Source organism: Solea senegalensis, linkage group LG5 (genome assembly GCF_019176455.1).
Source record: "Solea senegalensis isolate Sse05_10M linkage group LG5, IFAPA_SoseM_1, whole genome shotgun sequence".
NCBI lineage: Eukaryota > Metazoa > Chordata > Actinopteri > Pleuronectiformes > Soleidae > Solea > Solea senegalensis.
Window position 1 is genome coordinate 16411352 of NC_058025.1, and position 17170 is coordinate 16428521.

The 17170-nt window shown below is 37.4% G+C and overlaps 1 protein-coding gene across 1 annotated transcript in view; it reads right to left on the reverse strand.

Moving 5' to 3' along the window:
• Window positions 1–462: 462 nt before the first annotated feature.
• LOC122769290 (protein unc-13 homolog B-like) overlaps window positions 463–17170 on the reverse strand; it is a 38243-nt gene continuing 21535 nt past the window's right edge. Inside the window, exons 4-8 of the mRNA XM_044025717.1 lie at window positions 6456–6573; window positions 4555–4678; window positions 2187–2260; window positions 1673–1730; window positions 463–681 (exon numbers count right to left, since the gene is read on the reverse strand). Of these exons, the coding sequence (XP_043881652.1) occupies window positions 464–681; window positions 1673–1730; window positions 2187–2260; window positions 4555–4678; window positions 6456–6573 (592 nt within the window). The 3' untranslated portion in view covers window position 463. The remainder of the gene's footprint in view (window positions 682–1672; window positions 1731–2186; window positions 2261–4554; window positions 4679–6455; window positions 6574–17170) is intronic.

Consider the following 17170-nt stretch of genomic DNA (forward strand, 5'->3'; position numbering starts at 1 on the left):
TAGATTATGCAAACAGAAGCATGTACACAAGAAATGAGAAATAAAATGGAAAAAATACATGACAATAATAATAATTATAATATAATTATTATTATTTAGATCACACAAAGCAGTAACGGACAAAGTTAATGCATAATGCCAAAGGCATTGTACTGAATGTGCTCAAGCTCAACATTTTAAGGCTGAGACACCTCAATTTTTTGAATAATATCTTTATAAATAATGACAACTGTATTATTTGTTAAAAAAGAAATCTTTTTTTAATCAAAACCTTGTTGTTGGATTCCACTCCTCTTGGTAACATGATTGTATGGATATAAATGGTTCAGAATCCAAGTGTTTAGAGTATAAATGTGTGTACTGTATGTATGTATTTAGTGCCACATGATGACCATGGGAGTATTACACTCAAGTAAATCTGCAGTGATTAGTTGTCCATTTGCTCATGTGAGTGGGTATGTATTTACCTGGGTCCCCTTGTTTCTCTATAGTCCAGTTCATAGCTTTGTGTAGAGTCTGACTCTCTGGAAAGGGGTTGGTGTTGGACCCTGTGTCCTATTGGGTACTGGTGCACTGATGAATTTGTCTGAGAGGTGTTGTGGAACCTTGGAGGTCTGTTGCTAGTTTCACTGCGGTAGTCACTATCGCGGTCATCCATCAAACTGTCACGGTCATCGAAAGCTGGATGAAGGACAACACATAATTTGTGATATTAACATATGACTAATAAATATACAGCACTTTTATAGATTTCTATATGTTATGTGACAGAACAGCCTTCTGGTATTAAATGATCTTCTCTCTGCTTATCATTACTGTGGTGGCCAATGGTCACTTATTTTACACTCTGTCCAAAAGAGTATATGCCACAGTTACCACACATCATAAAAAAACATTAACTTGAGACAAACTGAGTGAATTAATTCGCACACAGCTATGTACACTGTTAAAGGTAACAGGAAAGAGGCAAGTAAAAGTTTGAATGTACAGCTCCCTCTTGTGGTAGAAGGTATACAATACAAAGACCAAGTCATGCATCACTTCAACAACTTTAGATAAACTGAATCAAACTATTTCAAATGTCACATAAAACATGCACAAACAATTGGCACTTAAGAATATATATGAACACTGTACAATGAAGACACAAAGGATATAGCCAAACATGCAGTACCATTTTATTTGGGGCAAATAACAGACTATGAGGTGAAGAAAACGAAGAAAAAAACAACCATTATACGTACTCTGCTGGTCACTCCATCCAAAATAACTCCAACTGCCTAGTGGCATGGAGGGAGGTGTTTTAAGAGGTCAGGAGAAAAAGTAATTCCATTACTAAAGAATCGGTGACCAATGAGTGTTGACGGCATAATGAGTATGTAACACGTGACTGGACCGAAAAAAACCCACCAATATCTGTGAGGCTTGAAAGGTGGAAAATGAAAAAAAGTAAAGCTGAAGTAAAAATGTGGAGCAGATGGATTTCACATCAAGTGTAAGTGGGCAACTGGGGCAGGAAAAAATGGCTGATGTGAAATTGTCTTTCTACCACAAACACAGAAGGGAAGGGCCCTCTAAAGACAGAGACACAAACTCTGTATGAGTGTTAAAGAGTAATGTCAGAGTTCAATGGTATGAACATGTTTCTACATGTTTTGACGGCAACACTTACAGCACTGTGAGGGCACAGATGCCAATCGTCTCCTCTGAACCTCTTCCTGCAATGGATACTTTCACGAGACCAAAATTGAAGCAGAAAAACAGAGAGAAAGATATCATGTGAATGTGACGTCAAGGTTGTAACAACCACTGTTTGCCATTAGGTGGCAGCAAAGAACCAACACAAACTTTAACATCACTGGGAGGAAAGCACTGTCTGACAGTAGTTGGAAATCATTTGGTACAGTAATAACTTATGATCCATGGTTTTTGGTTGGTTTAGTAGGATTAACACAGAAAACGAGGGATGCACTGTGTTTTTTAAGTTTTTAAACACAAACACTTGTGAAATTTAATTCAAGATGAGACCATGGGTTCATATTAGTGTCATAATAATTCTTACCAGACAACCTAACCCTATAAAAGTGGAGAAAAAGAAAGCCCATCCAATTTGGAATTCCCCGTGAATAAAGTGCATCTCAAAAAGATTAAGTCTTCATAATTTACACTTTTATAAGAAAACTTACCTCGTCATGTATCCGCATAGCATTGATCCGCTCCAGTTTACTGGTCCAGTATTGAGCCTCGTCTTCAGGGATCTCTGGACATGTGGATTGGACAGAAGACAAGGACGGTTTAAAAGTGAGCAGAATTAAAGGCGTGTCAAGAAAATCTAAGTGGAGGAAATACAGCCACATGGGATAGATGGAAGGACGGATAGCAGGACTGAGAAGAGGGTGGAAAGGCACAATGTGAGAGAATATTGTAGGAAAAAAGCAAAGGCACAGTAGCTTCACGCTGCTTCAAGTGGCCTCTGCTCCCTATCTCGTACCGTCTCACCCAATCCAGAATGCTTGATGTGCTCCCATCTTATGTTCATATGTGTTTAAGAGCGTACAAGGAGGTTTTCTTATTGGGGTCAGAAATGGAAGGGTCATCTTCAAGAGCCTCACAAGTTCTCCCCAAAACCAAAAAGCTAATTATTGCTTCTTTACATGATAGTAACACATGGCAGTCACAGCTTGTGCCAAGCAGATTTTTATACTATTCAAGGGAGCAATGATACCAGACAAATTTCATTAAACTGTATGCTTGTACAAATTGTATACAACATTGGTAACACTTTATATTAATGTACACATTATTCACTGCTAACTAGTACATGAATTCAGATTTTTCCTACAATTAACTCCTAATCATCACTTATTGACTTTTTCACTGTAAATTAATGCATTGTTGTTTCTGAATAATGGTGTGAGTAACCGGTCTTAATTCATGTTGTAATAGAGGTAGAATAAGGTTATGTAGAATAAGGTGTTAATACGTGCTTAATAATTACTAATAAAAGGCTAGTACGCTTCTTGTATTCATGTTAGTAAGCGCACCTAGTTAATGGTGAATGTGTGTACCTTAATATAAAGTGTTACCAAAACATTTTTAATGTTTAAAATGCTTAAAATAGCAGCTCCACAAGACTTCGAGTATTTCTCATTATAGTTGTGTTTTTTTGTTGTGTCCCCCGACGACATTACTATGCTGCACAAAGAAGGTGATTTATTTTATGTCACAACTGACAGAAACCTATGAAAATACCAAGAAGCCCCCACAAAGTAAACTTGTGGGTAAGTAAAGTAACTTATTTCTGCCTTCAACACAGCAAGAGTTTTGAATCTGTTTGTGTGAGTCCAGTCCGGATAACCGAAAAGATGTAACTCCCTATTGATTAGGAGCCAAGTTGTTAACTGGATATGTCAGTTACTTAAACTTTCTTTCAAAGGATTTGTCAATGTTTCCTAAAAGAGGGAAATGGCTATCTTATCTCAATCTTCAGGCCCTGGATATTGTGTAAAGATGAGTAAACAGTGCCACCTCAACATCAGGTGAGTGTTGGGAAAAAAAAATCAAACCCCAGGCAGTGTGAAGGCAAAGGCAGCTCAAGAGCAGACACTTCAGAAAGCTCTTCAAGATAAACTGCTTTTCCATAAAAGGAAAGTGGTCAAAAATAATTGTTGCAGGTTAGGTGAATAAAAAATAAGAAGAAAAAGAAAAAAGTATGAAAAAGTGCTCAGAAAAAAACCCAAGTAAAAACTTAATGAACCCTAATGGTACAACAACAACAAGCTTCAGCGATTCTATAGTGCAGTGCGAGCACAAGTTCATAAAGCTGTAAACTTTGTGTCTGATGATGGAAGTCTAACACCTAACAAAGAAATCATATGTTCAGTAACAAAATGTCTACATAAGTCTTAAGTCTATCTAAATTAATTCTCATTAACTAAAAGAAAAAGCACCTGGCTAATGAAGGCAACACTTGGGAAATAAACAGTTTAAAGGTGCCAAATCTGATTGCAATCATGTGTGCACAAAAAAAACATTCAAACTGACACGTAACATTATGTACACCTCATGTTCCTCGTGTGACTGACAGGCAAGAGCTTTCTTTAAAAATAAAACCAGATGGACTCCCTAATCTGGATGCTTGAAACTATTTTCTGCTCTGACCAAGCTGCTAATTCCTCACCACGTCTATTGCTGCATTCAGAGCTTTCAGGAAACTTAAAAGTTTACAGGTTGTGAATATGATACAGTGAGTTTTACAATAGTCTTGTCTCATGGACACTGTAATCAACCCAATTTGAAGGCACCATATTAATATACAGGATGTAGTGGTTCTGACGGTACACAGGCAAACTGGCTACCAACGCAGAAGCTTCAAAACAACACACACACACACACAGTGTCTTGCCATATTGTAAGACTATCATTTAGCCAAGGATGATTAAATTATTATTATATTATTAAGGTTTTTATTATTTTTAGTAGTAGTAGTACTTGATTATTATTATTTTGATGAAGACATTAGAGTGATTGTGCTGTGTTTTTGTGCATACATACCAAAGGGTAACTCAAAGCGGGTGTCAAGCAGCACTTGGTGTGGAGTTGGGTTGGAGGTACCGCATATCTCATCTTCCCTCATTAACACCTCAGAGTCCAGAGACGTCCACTCTCCTGGTCCCTCCTGAGTGACAGAGCAGGACAACAGAAGGATAGTAATTGAGAGAATATAGTAATTGAGGTCACAAATGGGCTGAGGAGGAGAAATCTGAGCAAATATGCAAAGAAACAAAGTGGAAACAAAATGGGGAAGTCAAACATTAGAGACTGAATGAATACACGGGCATTGCTGCAAAAACTTTCCCAAAGAATCTAATGAGCTCTGTCCTCCAGATGAGCTTGGCTGCAGCAGACTAAAGTGAGCTGCAGGAGAAGGCAGTGGTTTAATTAGAAGTGGTAGGTGGAAGGTGAGAGTGTGTTTATTGTGAGGGTTGTCATGAGCTAAAGCACATTCAGTACTGCACATACTGTACGTAATTATTTTAACGTTCATCCGTGTGAAGTGAGGAAGTGTGTCACATTCATATACGAGCAGCAGAGAGGGGGGAAAAATATTCACATCGGCCACAATTAACAGATCAAAAACAGCATCTTTGTGGAGTTCTGATTCCTGACTGGATACAATGTTACTTGAGCTTTATAATTTCTCAGGGGTCACATACTTTTTCTTGCAACTGTATGTTAGTCTGACTAAGACGAGCTCTATTTTAGTCAGATTAATGTGTTTACATGCCAAAACCAAATGATTGTCTTAGTCTTTTAACATGCATGTAAGTGATAGCAGTCATCTAGTGTTTGTGTTATGTTTGTAGTTTATAATCAATGAAAATAAAACTAGTTTGGATTCTATAAACAAACTTAAGGCAATAACCTTGCTGAATGGAGGCCGCCAACATGCACCAAATCTTTTCTACAGCATGGATAATGGACAAGTGTGTCAGACAGTTTAGAATAGCTCCACTCACATAAAGCTGATGTATAAACCAATGAATAAGGAGGAAACAGCAGAGAGAGTGAGAGAGGAGAGGTTTGTGAAATAGTGTTCTTTCTGGAAGGCCAAGTGAAGACCAACCGAGTTTCCTAACGTGCTTGGGAAAGGGAGGCGTAAGTGGAGGAGTCGTCCTTATGTTGCACTCTACAGTGTCACCATTAGATCTTGATAATACTAATATGTTACATAATGAACGTTTAATATAATGCATTTGTTTCATTTAATAGTAACTCAAGGTTCTGAAATTCTGGTAAGTTCCTCAGAAAAAACTAAACAGAACTAAATTATTGTGTGTAGCAATTTGACATTTGTGTAAGAGGATGAAATAATGAGGTTGGGGAATAAGTTACTTCTCAAGCCAGTTTTTTGTTTTTATGTGATTCCATTGCTGACTTGTTATATTTGGTTTCCTATTTTACTTTTTATTTATTTACTAGAACTTATTGATTTGCACTTCATCACACTCTGTCATGATGCGTACGACCAGCGTTACTGTATTCAGTTTTTAATCGTTTTTGCTTTGTTGTCACTTCGAAACTCTGCTTTTCAAAAGGTGCCATAAAACTCAAATGCATTATTATTATTATTGTTGTTGTTATTATTATTATTGTTGTTATTATTGGCCTTTCAGCATGAAGTTTGCATGTTCTCCCTGTGTGTATGTGGGTTTCCTCCGGCTTCCTCCCACAGTCCAAAAACATGCAACATGGGGATTAGGTAAATTGGACACCCTAAATTGAGCATAGGTGAGAGTGAATGGTGGTTTGTCTCTATGTGTGCGTGGCCCAGGTGTACCCCGCCTATCGCCCAATGTAGCTGAAATTGGCACAGCACCCCCCGCGACCCTCTGGTGGAGGATAAAGTGGTAGATGATGGATGGATATTATGTTTCATGCTGGAGGTGCGTTACCTCATCAGACTGTCGGATGGTGTCCAGTGGTATCAGTGCTGTGCCGATCATAGTGTCCCAGATCAAACCTTTATTCCACAGCTCCACCACCAGACCCGACTCCAGATGATTGATCTCACTGTGAAGAAACACACAAACACACATGAACTATATTACACAGAGAGTAATGTTGTCCTGCTTGTATGTCTGATGTCCCACCAACAATATTATATCACATAACCTGGTTTTACATCGAAACATCTAGTTATATTTGCTGACCTCCTGTTAACTTACTTCCTGTTAAAATTTGATCTGTTCTTGCAGCATTAAAAATAATACTCACAATAAACAAGTTTGCATAATGTTGGAAAAGTCAACTCAGTGCTGAGGAATAAATGATGGCAATATCATATCAAGATATCAAGTTTATTCATTATTTATCATACAAATGTCTGTTTACACTTTCATATTATTTAATGTTTTGATTATTTTATTACCTATAATGTTTTATTCTACGTTTTCTCCTTTAAATCATTGGAGTTTGTGTATGAAAAGTGCCAAATATATCATACTTACATCTGACATTTACTGAAACAATATCAATATTGATTAACTGTGATAAAATGTATGGCCATGTCACTCAGCCCTGAACCAACCGATTACATTTTACAGTGTACACATGACACATTGGTCTTAGTCCAACATGACACAGTAGTCTACTCTTCTTCTCCCGTTAGGTCAATAAGTAGGTTATTTGTATCTTAAACAAGTGAGGGGAGACGGATGACAGCCGTCACTTTCTGACAGATAAGAGAACACAGCAGCCAAACTGTCTCCTCTCTTTATCTGCATATTCATATTCGCAGTCCCATTCATATTCATATCGCCTTGGTTTGGCTGTCAGTCATCTCTGATGACACTTCACAGCTGGGATGATGGAAGGAAGAGGGTGGGCGGGAGAGAGGCTGTTGTAATGTGTGTGCACACGTGTGTGCGTGTGCGTGTGTGTGCTGCAGCCACTGACTGAAGAAGTCAAAATGATAATCCAAGATAATGTGAACAGGATTCCCCACTACCGTCTTTATTAATATGTTCTTTCTCTCACATGCTTGTCTGACTTCTGAACATCATAAATGTTAACAAAAAAAAAAAAAAAATTATGCAAAAAATAAAAAAGTAAAAAAATATTAATTGGAAAAGGTGCAATGAGAGCAGAGAGGCCAGCTGGCATCACACAGCACACAGTGTGACTGAAGCATCAAGTGTCATCACCTGCATCCAAATTCACTTTTGTCAGACACAATCTGCACAAATCAGAAATCCCCACCACATGGCTTTCAAACCATGGCTAGAATAGATGATGGTAATAATTTGAAGTTAGATCTTAACATAATCTTTACAGACAATCGTAAAAACCTTATATGAGGCTCCATCATTTTATTTATGGAGAGAAAAAGTTTCAGGCTTTTTCATTCAGGCAGAACAATCATACAAATAGTAATACATACTGATAATTAGCTAATTGCAAGGGCTGCTAGTTTAAACGTTGCTATGTAAACTCAAAAATGCAATATTTACTGTACATGTTGGTAAAATTCATATATTCAAGTTGGCATCCTTGCCTTATAATAGTATAGTATATTATAACTATAGTTATAATAGTTACTATTTTTATGGTGTCGTGGTAATGCTCCATCAACTTTCTAAAGCGGACGCAGACCAGAAGCTCCAATTAACGCTGCTTTTGTTTGTTTATCTGCGTCATTACCTCATTTATGAAACCCTAAAGTTTCAGGACAAACAGTTCAGCCACTGCTGAGAAAAGAAGGTTTTATTGTTTTCCTGGGCTCTGCGAAGCGGAAAGGCATTTCCGTTTGCCACCGTAGCGCCTCCTGATGCGGGCACTAGTCCGGGCACATCCGGTTGCTTACATTCAACCGCAAAAGAAGAAGAAGAACTACTCTCGTTGTAGCTGCTGAGATGCAGAGCATCCACCGTGCCAGAGGGGGAGCTGTGTATCTGAGAGCTGGCCTATCTATTACATCACTTCCAGGTAAATGGCGTCTGATTTTGGTCTGAAACAGTGCGGCTGACAAGAGCGTCAGTGAGGAGATATTTCGATCGTTTGCAGGGACAAGGAGGATTAACTAACATAACCAACATATGTGCAATTCACCTATAAATCACATGGATTAGTGATATGAATTATATAATAAATAAGTATCCTTAACAAATAAGTATCCGTCAGAAAAATCACTTACATAATTCCCTCAAATCATTCAACCTTACATATGATAAATGTTTAAAATGCCCTGAGATAGTGATGTTTAGATTAGAAAAATCTACTTTGATGTTAATTTTCTTTTTGTTAGCCCAAATATTCACCTACTTTCATTTGCTGACTTGTGGAGGATAAAGAAAAAATCAAACCCTGAGATTGATATAATACATGTTCCTTCCATCTCAAAAAAACAAGTAAAAACACTATTTTAACACACATTTTATTCAGTAACAAGATCAGCTCTTTTAAAATAAATAAATACAATACAGATTTGTTTTGTTAAGCCACTGCCCGACTTCAGAGATGAAACCATATAATATAAAAGCACAAATATCATTAGTAGGTCTGATGTTGTCCATCCTTTGAAGTCTGACTCCAACCTGTCTGACTATACGAGGTGTGTGTGTGTGTGTGTGTGTGTGGACACAGGACCTTTTCTGGCATAAACACTGATCTTTTGAGGACCAGTAGGCCTCAAGTTCAGGACTAAGATTTGAATTTTAGTTAGGTTAAGGTTATGGTCAGCTGCTGACCATAACTGCTTATGGTTGAGGTTAGGGATAATGCTTAGTTTAGGCTGTCCTAATGAGAGGATATCAATGCACTGTCCTGAGAAGGATAGCTGTACAAACCTGTATGTACACACGTGTGCGTGTGTGTGTGTGTGTGTGTTTGTGTACATTCAACTCTGCCCTCATTACAACTCATCCATTACTGAAGGAGTAGTTTGTTAAGAAGGAGGAAATGGTGTATTTTTGTCATTCAGAAGCCTCACACTAAGCAAACTCATGAAAAGACACATTTACAAAAGAGTGGTTGGGAGGGAATGAACAAGGAAGAAATGGCAACTGCTGAGAACGAGGCTTCATAGAAATGATGGAGGGTTGTAGACCATAAACAAGTGAAATCAGTGATGAAAAAAAAGAAGCTTTTAACATGTTCCTGTGAAGAACATGGACCAGTGCATAAAATGACTTGATTTCTGCCTAAAATTGGTCATTAACTGCACCGATGTCATGAATAATTTCTGCCACTTATAAATATTAAAACAAACTTGCTAAGTGTGGGGACCAAATAATTGTTTCCCGTGTAGAACAAATATTGAATTTGTGCTCTTAACTCATTATTATTTATTTTTAACGGGCCACTGTCTTTAAATATCCGAATAGAAACAAAAGATATTGTTTATAAGGAGACAATCATTCTCAAACTTTTACCCCTGACTGTTATGTCCCTTCATTTTAAAATGTGGTGGGTGACAGGTTTCCTGCATGTTATATTTTACCTTTCTTTCTCATTTAGGGTGTTTTCCACATTGAGCCTGTAGCTCATATTTTGAACTTGGGTCCATCATATTAGAAGACCATATTTAAGTTAATTATATGGTCTTCCTAATGTCTTCTCAGAGATTCATATACAAATGCATCCAGCTAACTCTCTCTTTACAACCACATATTGGAGAAACTCACATTTCTGATAAAAACAAAACAAAACAAAGAGTCATAAGAGTGTGTTGTTGTTGACAAAGGCGGTGGATGCAAGCACACCGAAGTAAATCATCTATTCTGATAAAGTCGTTATGTGTCGAGGTTCACGTGGTGAGAAGGAAAAAGGTCAAATTAAAAAAATAAAAAATAACGTAATTGAATTTACCTGGAAACCTGGAAGAAAAAGGCAAACTATCAAAACACTACAGATGGAGTCAGACAGAAAGATGGCTCTATAAACAAAACCCTTTCCACATTTTAAACAATTTGTTTGGTCTGAAAATGTGTTAGCACCTCACAGTTCCACAATGTCAAATTTAAAGTTTGTTCCCCATCTGAAATGGAAAGAAATAGCAGTGAGAGAAAGCCAGTAACCTCCAGCACAATACTGTAAATCAGGTCAAAAGATTAAGACCTCCATGCAGTAGCTTGTGACGTGAATATAAACATGATAACAAAATGCAGACAGAGAGAGATAGAATGAAAGGTTTATAACAAAAAAAAACAAACAAGTAACATTAGAACATTACTGCAATGAAAGAAAAATGTAAAGGCAAAAAGAAAGAAAAAAGAGAGAGAGGAGCAGAGACAAGCATATGAGAGATCTGGTATCTGAGTGCAGAGGGATCAACATCAACCGCTTATCCCTTCATCACACTGGCAAACCAAGCAGCCGTCACACAAGTCACACACAGACGCTGGTGTCCAGGGAATCACAGGATATCATCAAATTTAGTGTCGCGTAAGAATAAGCAGCTGCTGCTGGAAGACAATAGTCTGACAATCAGCAGTCTGGATTAAAATTTTTTTTTTTATAAATATAAATAAGAACAACTAAATAATAAAAGTTTAGTCTCACGCTTAATATTAGTATTATATAGTAATAATAGTACTTTAATATGTAAACATGCAAAAAAAGTGGATTTCAGATTTCATTTGCACAAATGCACGCGTGTCATGAGACACTATGGATACAAAAGTGTCTCCATTGCATCCACAGAGCAATGATGAGTGTTAAGAGTTAAGACTGAGCTTTTCATGAAATAATGCTGCACAAACTTAGCGTGGAGCATCACACGTGTACACTGTGTTCACTGCTTACTCATCTGCACCATAGACCATTGATAAGAAATGGACGGCATGTGAAGTCAAGGGTCAGAAAGTTGAAAATGAACTGAATATCCACCACTGGTTGCAAAAGGAAATCAGTTTGAATGAAGGTCAATGGCCAAAAGAAAGCATACTTTCTACTTAAATTGTTATATTAGTAAATATTTTCCTGGGGAATGGTCTTCTTTAATAGCACATCCGATGTCCGTTTGGAGACTATGTTCCATTTAGAGGACACTCATGATATTACAGCACATATAAACGGGCACCGACAGTTGGTATCGCCCATGTGCAACCTGGCAACTGGAGTTCAGATTGTTATGTGTGACGTCACAACCGCTTGCCACTTGATCTATACTCATACACACCAGATCTGTCACACAAGCAAAATAAGCAGTGAACACACTGAGGCCAGGATGAACTCCAGTGAGCAAACATGAGAAAATCTTTTTCAACTGTGTTGTGCCGACAGGAGGCAAAGCGAGGAAACAAGGAGGTGATTGCGCTTTATTTATAAAGCACTTTAAAAACAACCACAGTGGACCAAAGTGCTGCTCAGAATAATAAAGACTTTTATAAAATACATCTAAAAAACTAAATATTAAAACAAAGTTAAAAGATAAAAAAAACATGGGTAAAAGAAGCAGCCATACAATAAATAACAATAATATTAGATAAACAATAACTAATAATAATAATGATAATTAATAAATTGACATAAAATAATGTCACCAACTTAAATAGTCTCAAAGACCAATGAAAAGAGATGAGTTTTAAGAAGAGATTTAAAAACAGACAGGGAAGAGGCCTATCTAATGTGCACAGACATCATTCCACTGTTTTTGAACAGTGCACAGTCTTCTCTGAGCTTGTGCTTACTTTTTGGCAAAGTGATCAGCTGACCTGAGTGAGTGGTAAGGTGTTTGACGATGAAGCAGCTCGCGAAGGTCGGGTGGGGTTAAGGGAAATGTGCTCATATTTACGATTGCCAGTTAAAAGACGCGCGGTGACGTTTTGCACCATCTGAAGACGAGCGATGGCCGACCCATTAACCCCCACATTAAGTGCATTACAGTAATCCAGCCGAGAGGTGACAAAGGCGTGGATTACCGTTTCGAGAGAATCGGCTTTATTTTGGCCAGCTGCCTCAATTAAAAGAAACTTTTAACAGCCCTAATCTGACTGTCGAACTTAAGGTCAGAGTCCATTTTAACACCCAGATTAGGGATGATTGGTTTGATATATTGGGCCAAGTGACCCAGACCTATGTGGTTTTTTTTTTTCTGTTTTCTTCTTATCAAAGTTTAAAAAATGAATAGCCATTAAAAAGCCTTTATGTTGTCAGACACCTAAGCAATGGTTTAATGCAGTTTATCTAAGTGTTTAAGAGTTTTACACAGAAAGCAATGGCTGCCGTTGTTTCAATGAGTGTTTTTGAAATGTGACATAAAGTGTTTACAACACTTAACAACTGTGTTAATGCACCAGCCAATAATCTGAAACATCCCTAGTTCACATCCATTTTACATACGTTATGCGGTTCTTTGCTGGCTCCTCTAAATTTTAATTAACAAAAAAATTAAAATAAAAAAGCATGCTCTTTAAAAGGAACTTTAAATTGTAAAACTTTTCTTCACATGCAGCCAGTGAGAAGTTGAACAATTATTAAATAAGGATAATGAAGTGTATTTTTGGACTATAATTTTTTTGGCTGGTTTTGGAGGCAGCTACAGGAGCCAACATGGCAGCAAAAATAACAAAGGCAGATGTGAGCATGGACACAACAGCTGGTAATTTGAGATCGGACTGAGAAGAAATGATGTGACTATTTAATATGTGACAGAAAAGCAAACAATGACAAGACTTAAAATGATTATTGTTACTATAGTTTTTGTATAGACGTTTAGCACAGTTACCTTAACACAGTTATATATTTATTTTCTATGCAAATGTTGAATTCCTCTGCACATTTTTTACCCTTCAGATTTTAACTCCAGCTTATTTCTAATTTCTATGTAGATATTTAAATTCTATGCAAATGTTTAATTTATCAGCAAATGTTTAATTTTTTCTTCATATGTTTGGTTTCATTTCTTTGATTTCTCTGTACACATTTAAATTAACATTTATCTAAGGTCCAATTCAACGTATGGTTACTGTGTTATAAGTTAAATCTAATGTTCAATGTATGTTACTGCTACTGGATGCTTGAATTTCCTTCGGGATCAATAAAGTATCTATCTATCTATCTATCTATCTATCTATCTATCTATCTATCTATCTATCTATCACATGTGCCACACATGTGGCCAAGAAACATACTTGTTTGATATAAAGTGATGTGATTCACACACCAAGTGAAAGTACTTTCAGATTCAGTATTAAATTTATTGCAACATAGAAGGATTTTGCATCAGTGCTTAGGTGCATAACAAACAGTCTGGGGAAAGATAAATAATTACACTAAAAAGAATGTAAAAAAAGAGATGCAAACAGGGACTGAACATGCAAGTACAAGAGCCACAAGAATAACAGTGAAAGAAGAAATATCAGAACAGACAATATGAAATTGTAAAAAATCCCACCCTCAGAAGCTGAAACACTGAGGTGGTAAAAATGTTTTTATACCAATTTGAGGTCTGACTTAGTAGCCGTGAGTATGTTTTTCTATATAAATCCAGATTCCAGACATTCAAGCACTTTCTTTTATTTGCTTAAAAGTAAAAGTCACGTTAACAAGACAGAAGACAAGACAAGACAAGACAAGAACACCCTCTAGCCTAAATAGATAGTTTGCAGCTGGAACAATCAGATTTTCTAAAAGGTTAACGGTCAGCAGCAAATATAGCCAGAAAGAAAGAGTGACAGCTATCAGCTGGAGAGAGGCTGAGATTGAGAGGAGCTCTGAGTGCAGATGGAAAAGCTACTCTTTACTTTCTTTCTATTTTTGGACTCCAGACCCAGTCCAAACTCTTCTCTCACACTGTAAATGAAAAACATATTTCATACTTCACTCTCCATCATCTCTATCTGTTGCCCGTTTTTTTTTTTTAATCTGCAGCGTTCATCCAGGCCAGAATGACCACACACCGATACAGAGCGGGGCATCACACTAGAGCATGGATACGACCTGGGGGCGAATGCTTTATTGAAAAGACGGTGTAAACATTAAATAAATAGATGTATAGCAAGTAAAACTTAATAAGAAGTAGAAACGCATTGTGATTAACCTGCTGTTTTTGTTATCCACAGTGGATGTTAACCTTTTCCTCCCAAACAACTCAAAATAAACCACGATGGTTGGATTATGTAAATAGCAGTAAAAGCAGCAGTTATAGTTCGACAATAATAAAGAAGAAGTGATGGTTGTTGATGGTGAGTTTGACAATAACACCATGACGTGTGTGACAGGTGTCGATCTATGTGTGTGTTCATGAGGCTAGAAGTTGCTTCCTGGTACCCAACTTTGGACATTTGCCATTATCATAAATAAAAGCTTCAACCACAGTGATACACAGTAAACTTCAGATAACTGTAACTGCTTCAGGGTTGGGTCAGACTCGAACATAAAAAAATACAGGTTGGTGTCAGGTTCGCTCAGGGTAGAGCAGAAAGAACGAAATTACTCGTGTTGCCAGATCTCACCTTCGGGCCTTTGAAAACAAGCCCAAAACAAGCGACTCTTCTCTCTCTCTCAAAAAACCCCAAAAACCTCAGTATAATGACCACAAGACGGACTTAAACCAGCCTTTAACATATATTTAACATTATTAAACAGATGGGATATGAACATTTACTCAAAGTTAAATTTAGACTGTTGTACCAGACAATAAACCTCTGATAATTAAACTTTGCACACATACGTAAATATCATCCTGAATGGAAAGGGAACTTGACTTGTAACCAGAGGGTCACCGGTTCAAATCCCCACCCGGCCAAAAAGGGCTGGGGTACCCCTGAGCAAGGTACCCAACCCCCAATGCTCCCCGGGCGCTACTCAGTGTGGAAGCCCACTGCTCCTAATTGTAGGATGGGTAAAAATGCAGAGGAATACTTTCCCTAAGGGGATTAATAAAAAACTAACTTATTGCTTTTTGTGTGCTCATCTTCCTTTTTTTTCCTTTTAGCTCCTTGACATCAAACCAATATGTCATTAAATAAAACCAAACTCCAATATTCCCTTTTTCACTTTAAATATCTCTCACCAATAGAGAAAGACAGTTTAAAGGGACTTAAGTCAGGACATGCAAATGTCAGAAACAGTACAACAGAAACTGCAAAAGATCCCACTCTCCTCCATCAGACATTACTCAAGTTTTCCCAAGTTCCCAACTGGGAATAAACCTACAAGTCCAAAAAACCTGCAACCCACGACTACCAATATTTGTAAGAACCTTTATAGAAAAGCAAGCCCAAAATCGCTTATAATATGCAGACTTGGCAACTCTGTAAATTACAGTATTATATACTAACAAGGAAGGCACCAAAATAAAGGATATTTTTCTGTCTGACAAAAAGTTTCTCATCCTGTGAATTTCTGGTTTAAACTCATACAAAAAGACATTGAAGCCGAACAATAAACACATACAATTATACTATATAAATAAATACTGGTAAAACCTTGAAGATTGAAATACTTAAGCTCACAGCTCAAGCTGAGACCTTTTAGTGTGGACAAGAAAAGCTCAGTCACAGTTTCTATACACTAAACCTCCAGCAGTGTTCCAACATGTGACTGCTGCACCCCAGTGAGCCCAACTGCTGTTAATGAAACTTGGGAGTTAATTAGCCATTTAGCATAGGAGGCCCTGCATGCCCTGCATGGGGTTACTTTGCATATAATTGTCATCATTTTTTTCCTGTCATTACAATCGCATTACATGGTATATTACTCGACATGAGCCGTTGCACATATTATCTCACAGAGAGGTGAGGAAATATCAGGAAAAAAAGTAACTAAGGTTAAAGATTTCTTGTTTATAGGTTATTGTGCAATTATTTTACTGGTCCGGCAACCTTGAGATCAAATACTCTATGTGGCCCCTGAAAAAAAGAGTTTGACTCCCCTGGTCTGTAGACACTGTAGTGTTGTTCAGTTACTACTCGGTTAATATACAGTATAATGCAATTCAAATGTCTTTGGTGATTCATTAAAGTCATCTGGCAGTTGAACTAAAATGAAACATCTGGGCAAGAAACAGGATATACTTTCATCAGGTTACAAACATTTCAATTAAAAATGTGGTGGCAAACTTTTAATCAGCTCCACACAACTTTGTCACTTGTTTTATGTCAAGACCGATGGCGGCAACAGCAACATTGTGCAAGCAGGCTGCAAACTGGTTGGATTAGGACAAAACACACCCCAAAGAAGCGCTGGAGAAAAAGACCAGAGGCAGAGTAATAGCATCAACAACAACAAAAAACCAACAACATTCCCATTAACGTTAACTGCACTTTGCATTTAGTGGAAACATACCTGGATAATAAGATTCATAGTCTGATTACTCCTGCATGTATACGCTTAGTCGGACTGGAGTCAGACTTGGTGTTCTGCACATGCACCAAAATTTTCTCCCCAGTCTTTGACCCGGACTACCTTATAGAGAGACACAGCGCCACCTACGGAGATGGAGTCAGACGTACGAGGCCAATAAATCTATTTTCTCCTCCTCATTTAATCCAGCTACTCCCTTAGCTGGATTAAATGGCCCAGACTATTTATCTGAAGAGATATTTCGGTAAACATTTATTTTTTTTCTGTGGATGACTACAAGAAAAACATTTCAGAAAACATTTTGGAAAAGAAATAAAAGGTATTATTTCCCAAATGACCCCATCTGAGCCAAACTACCAAA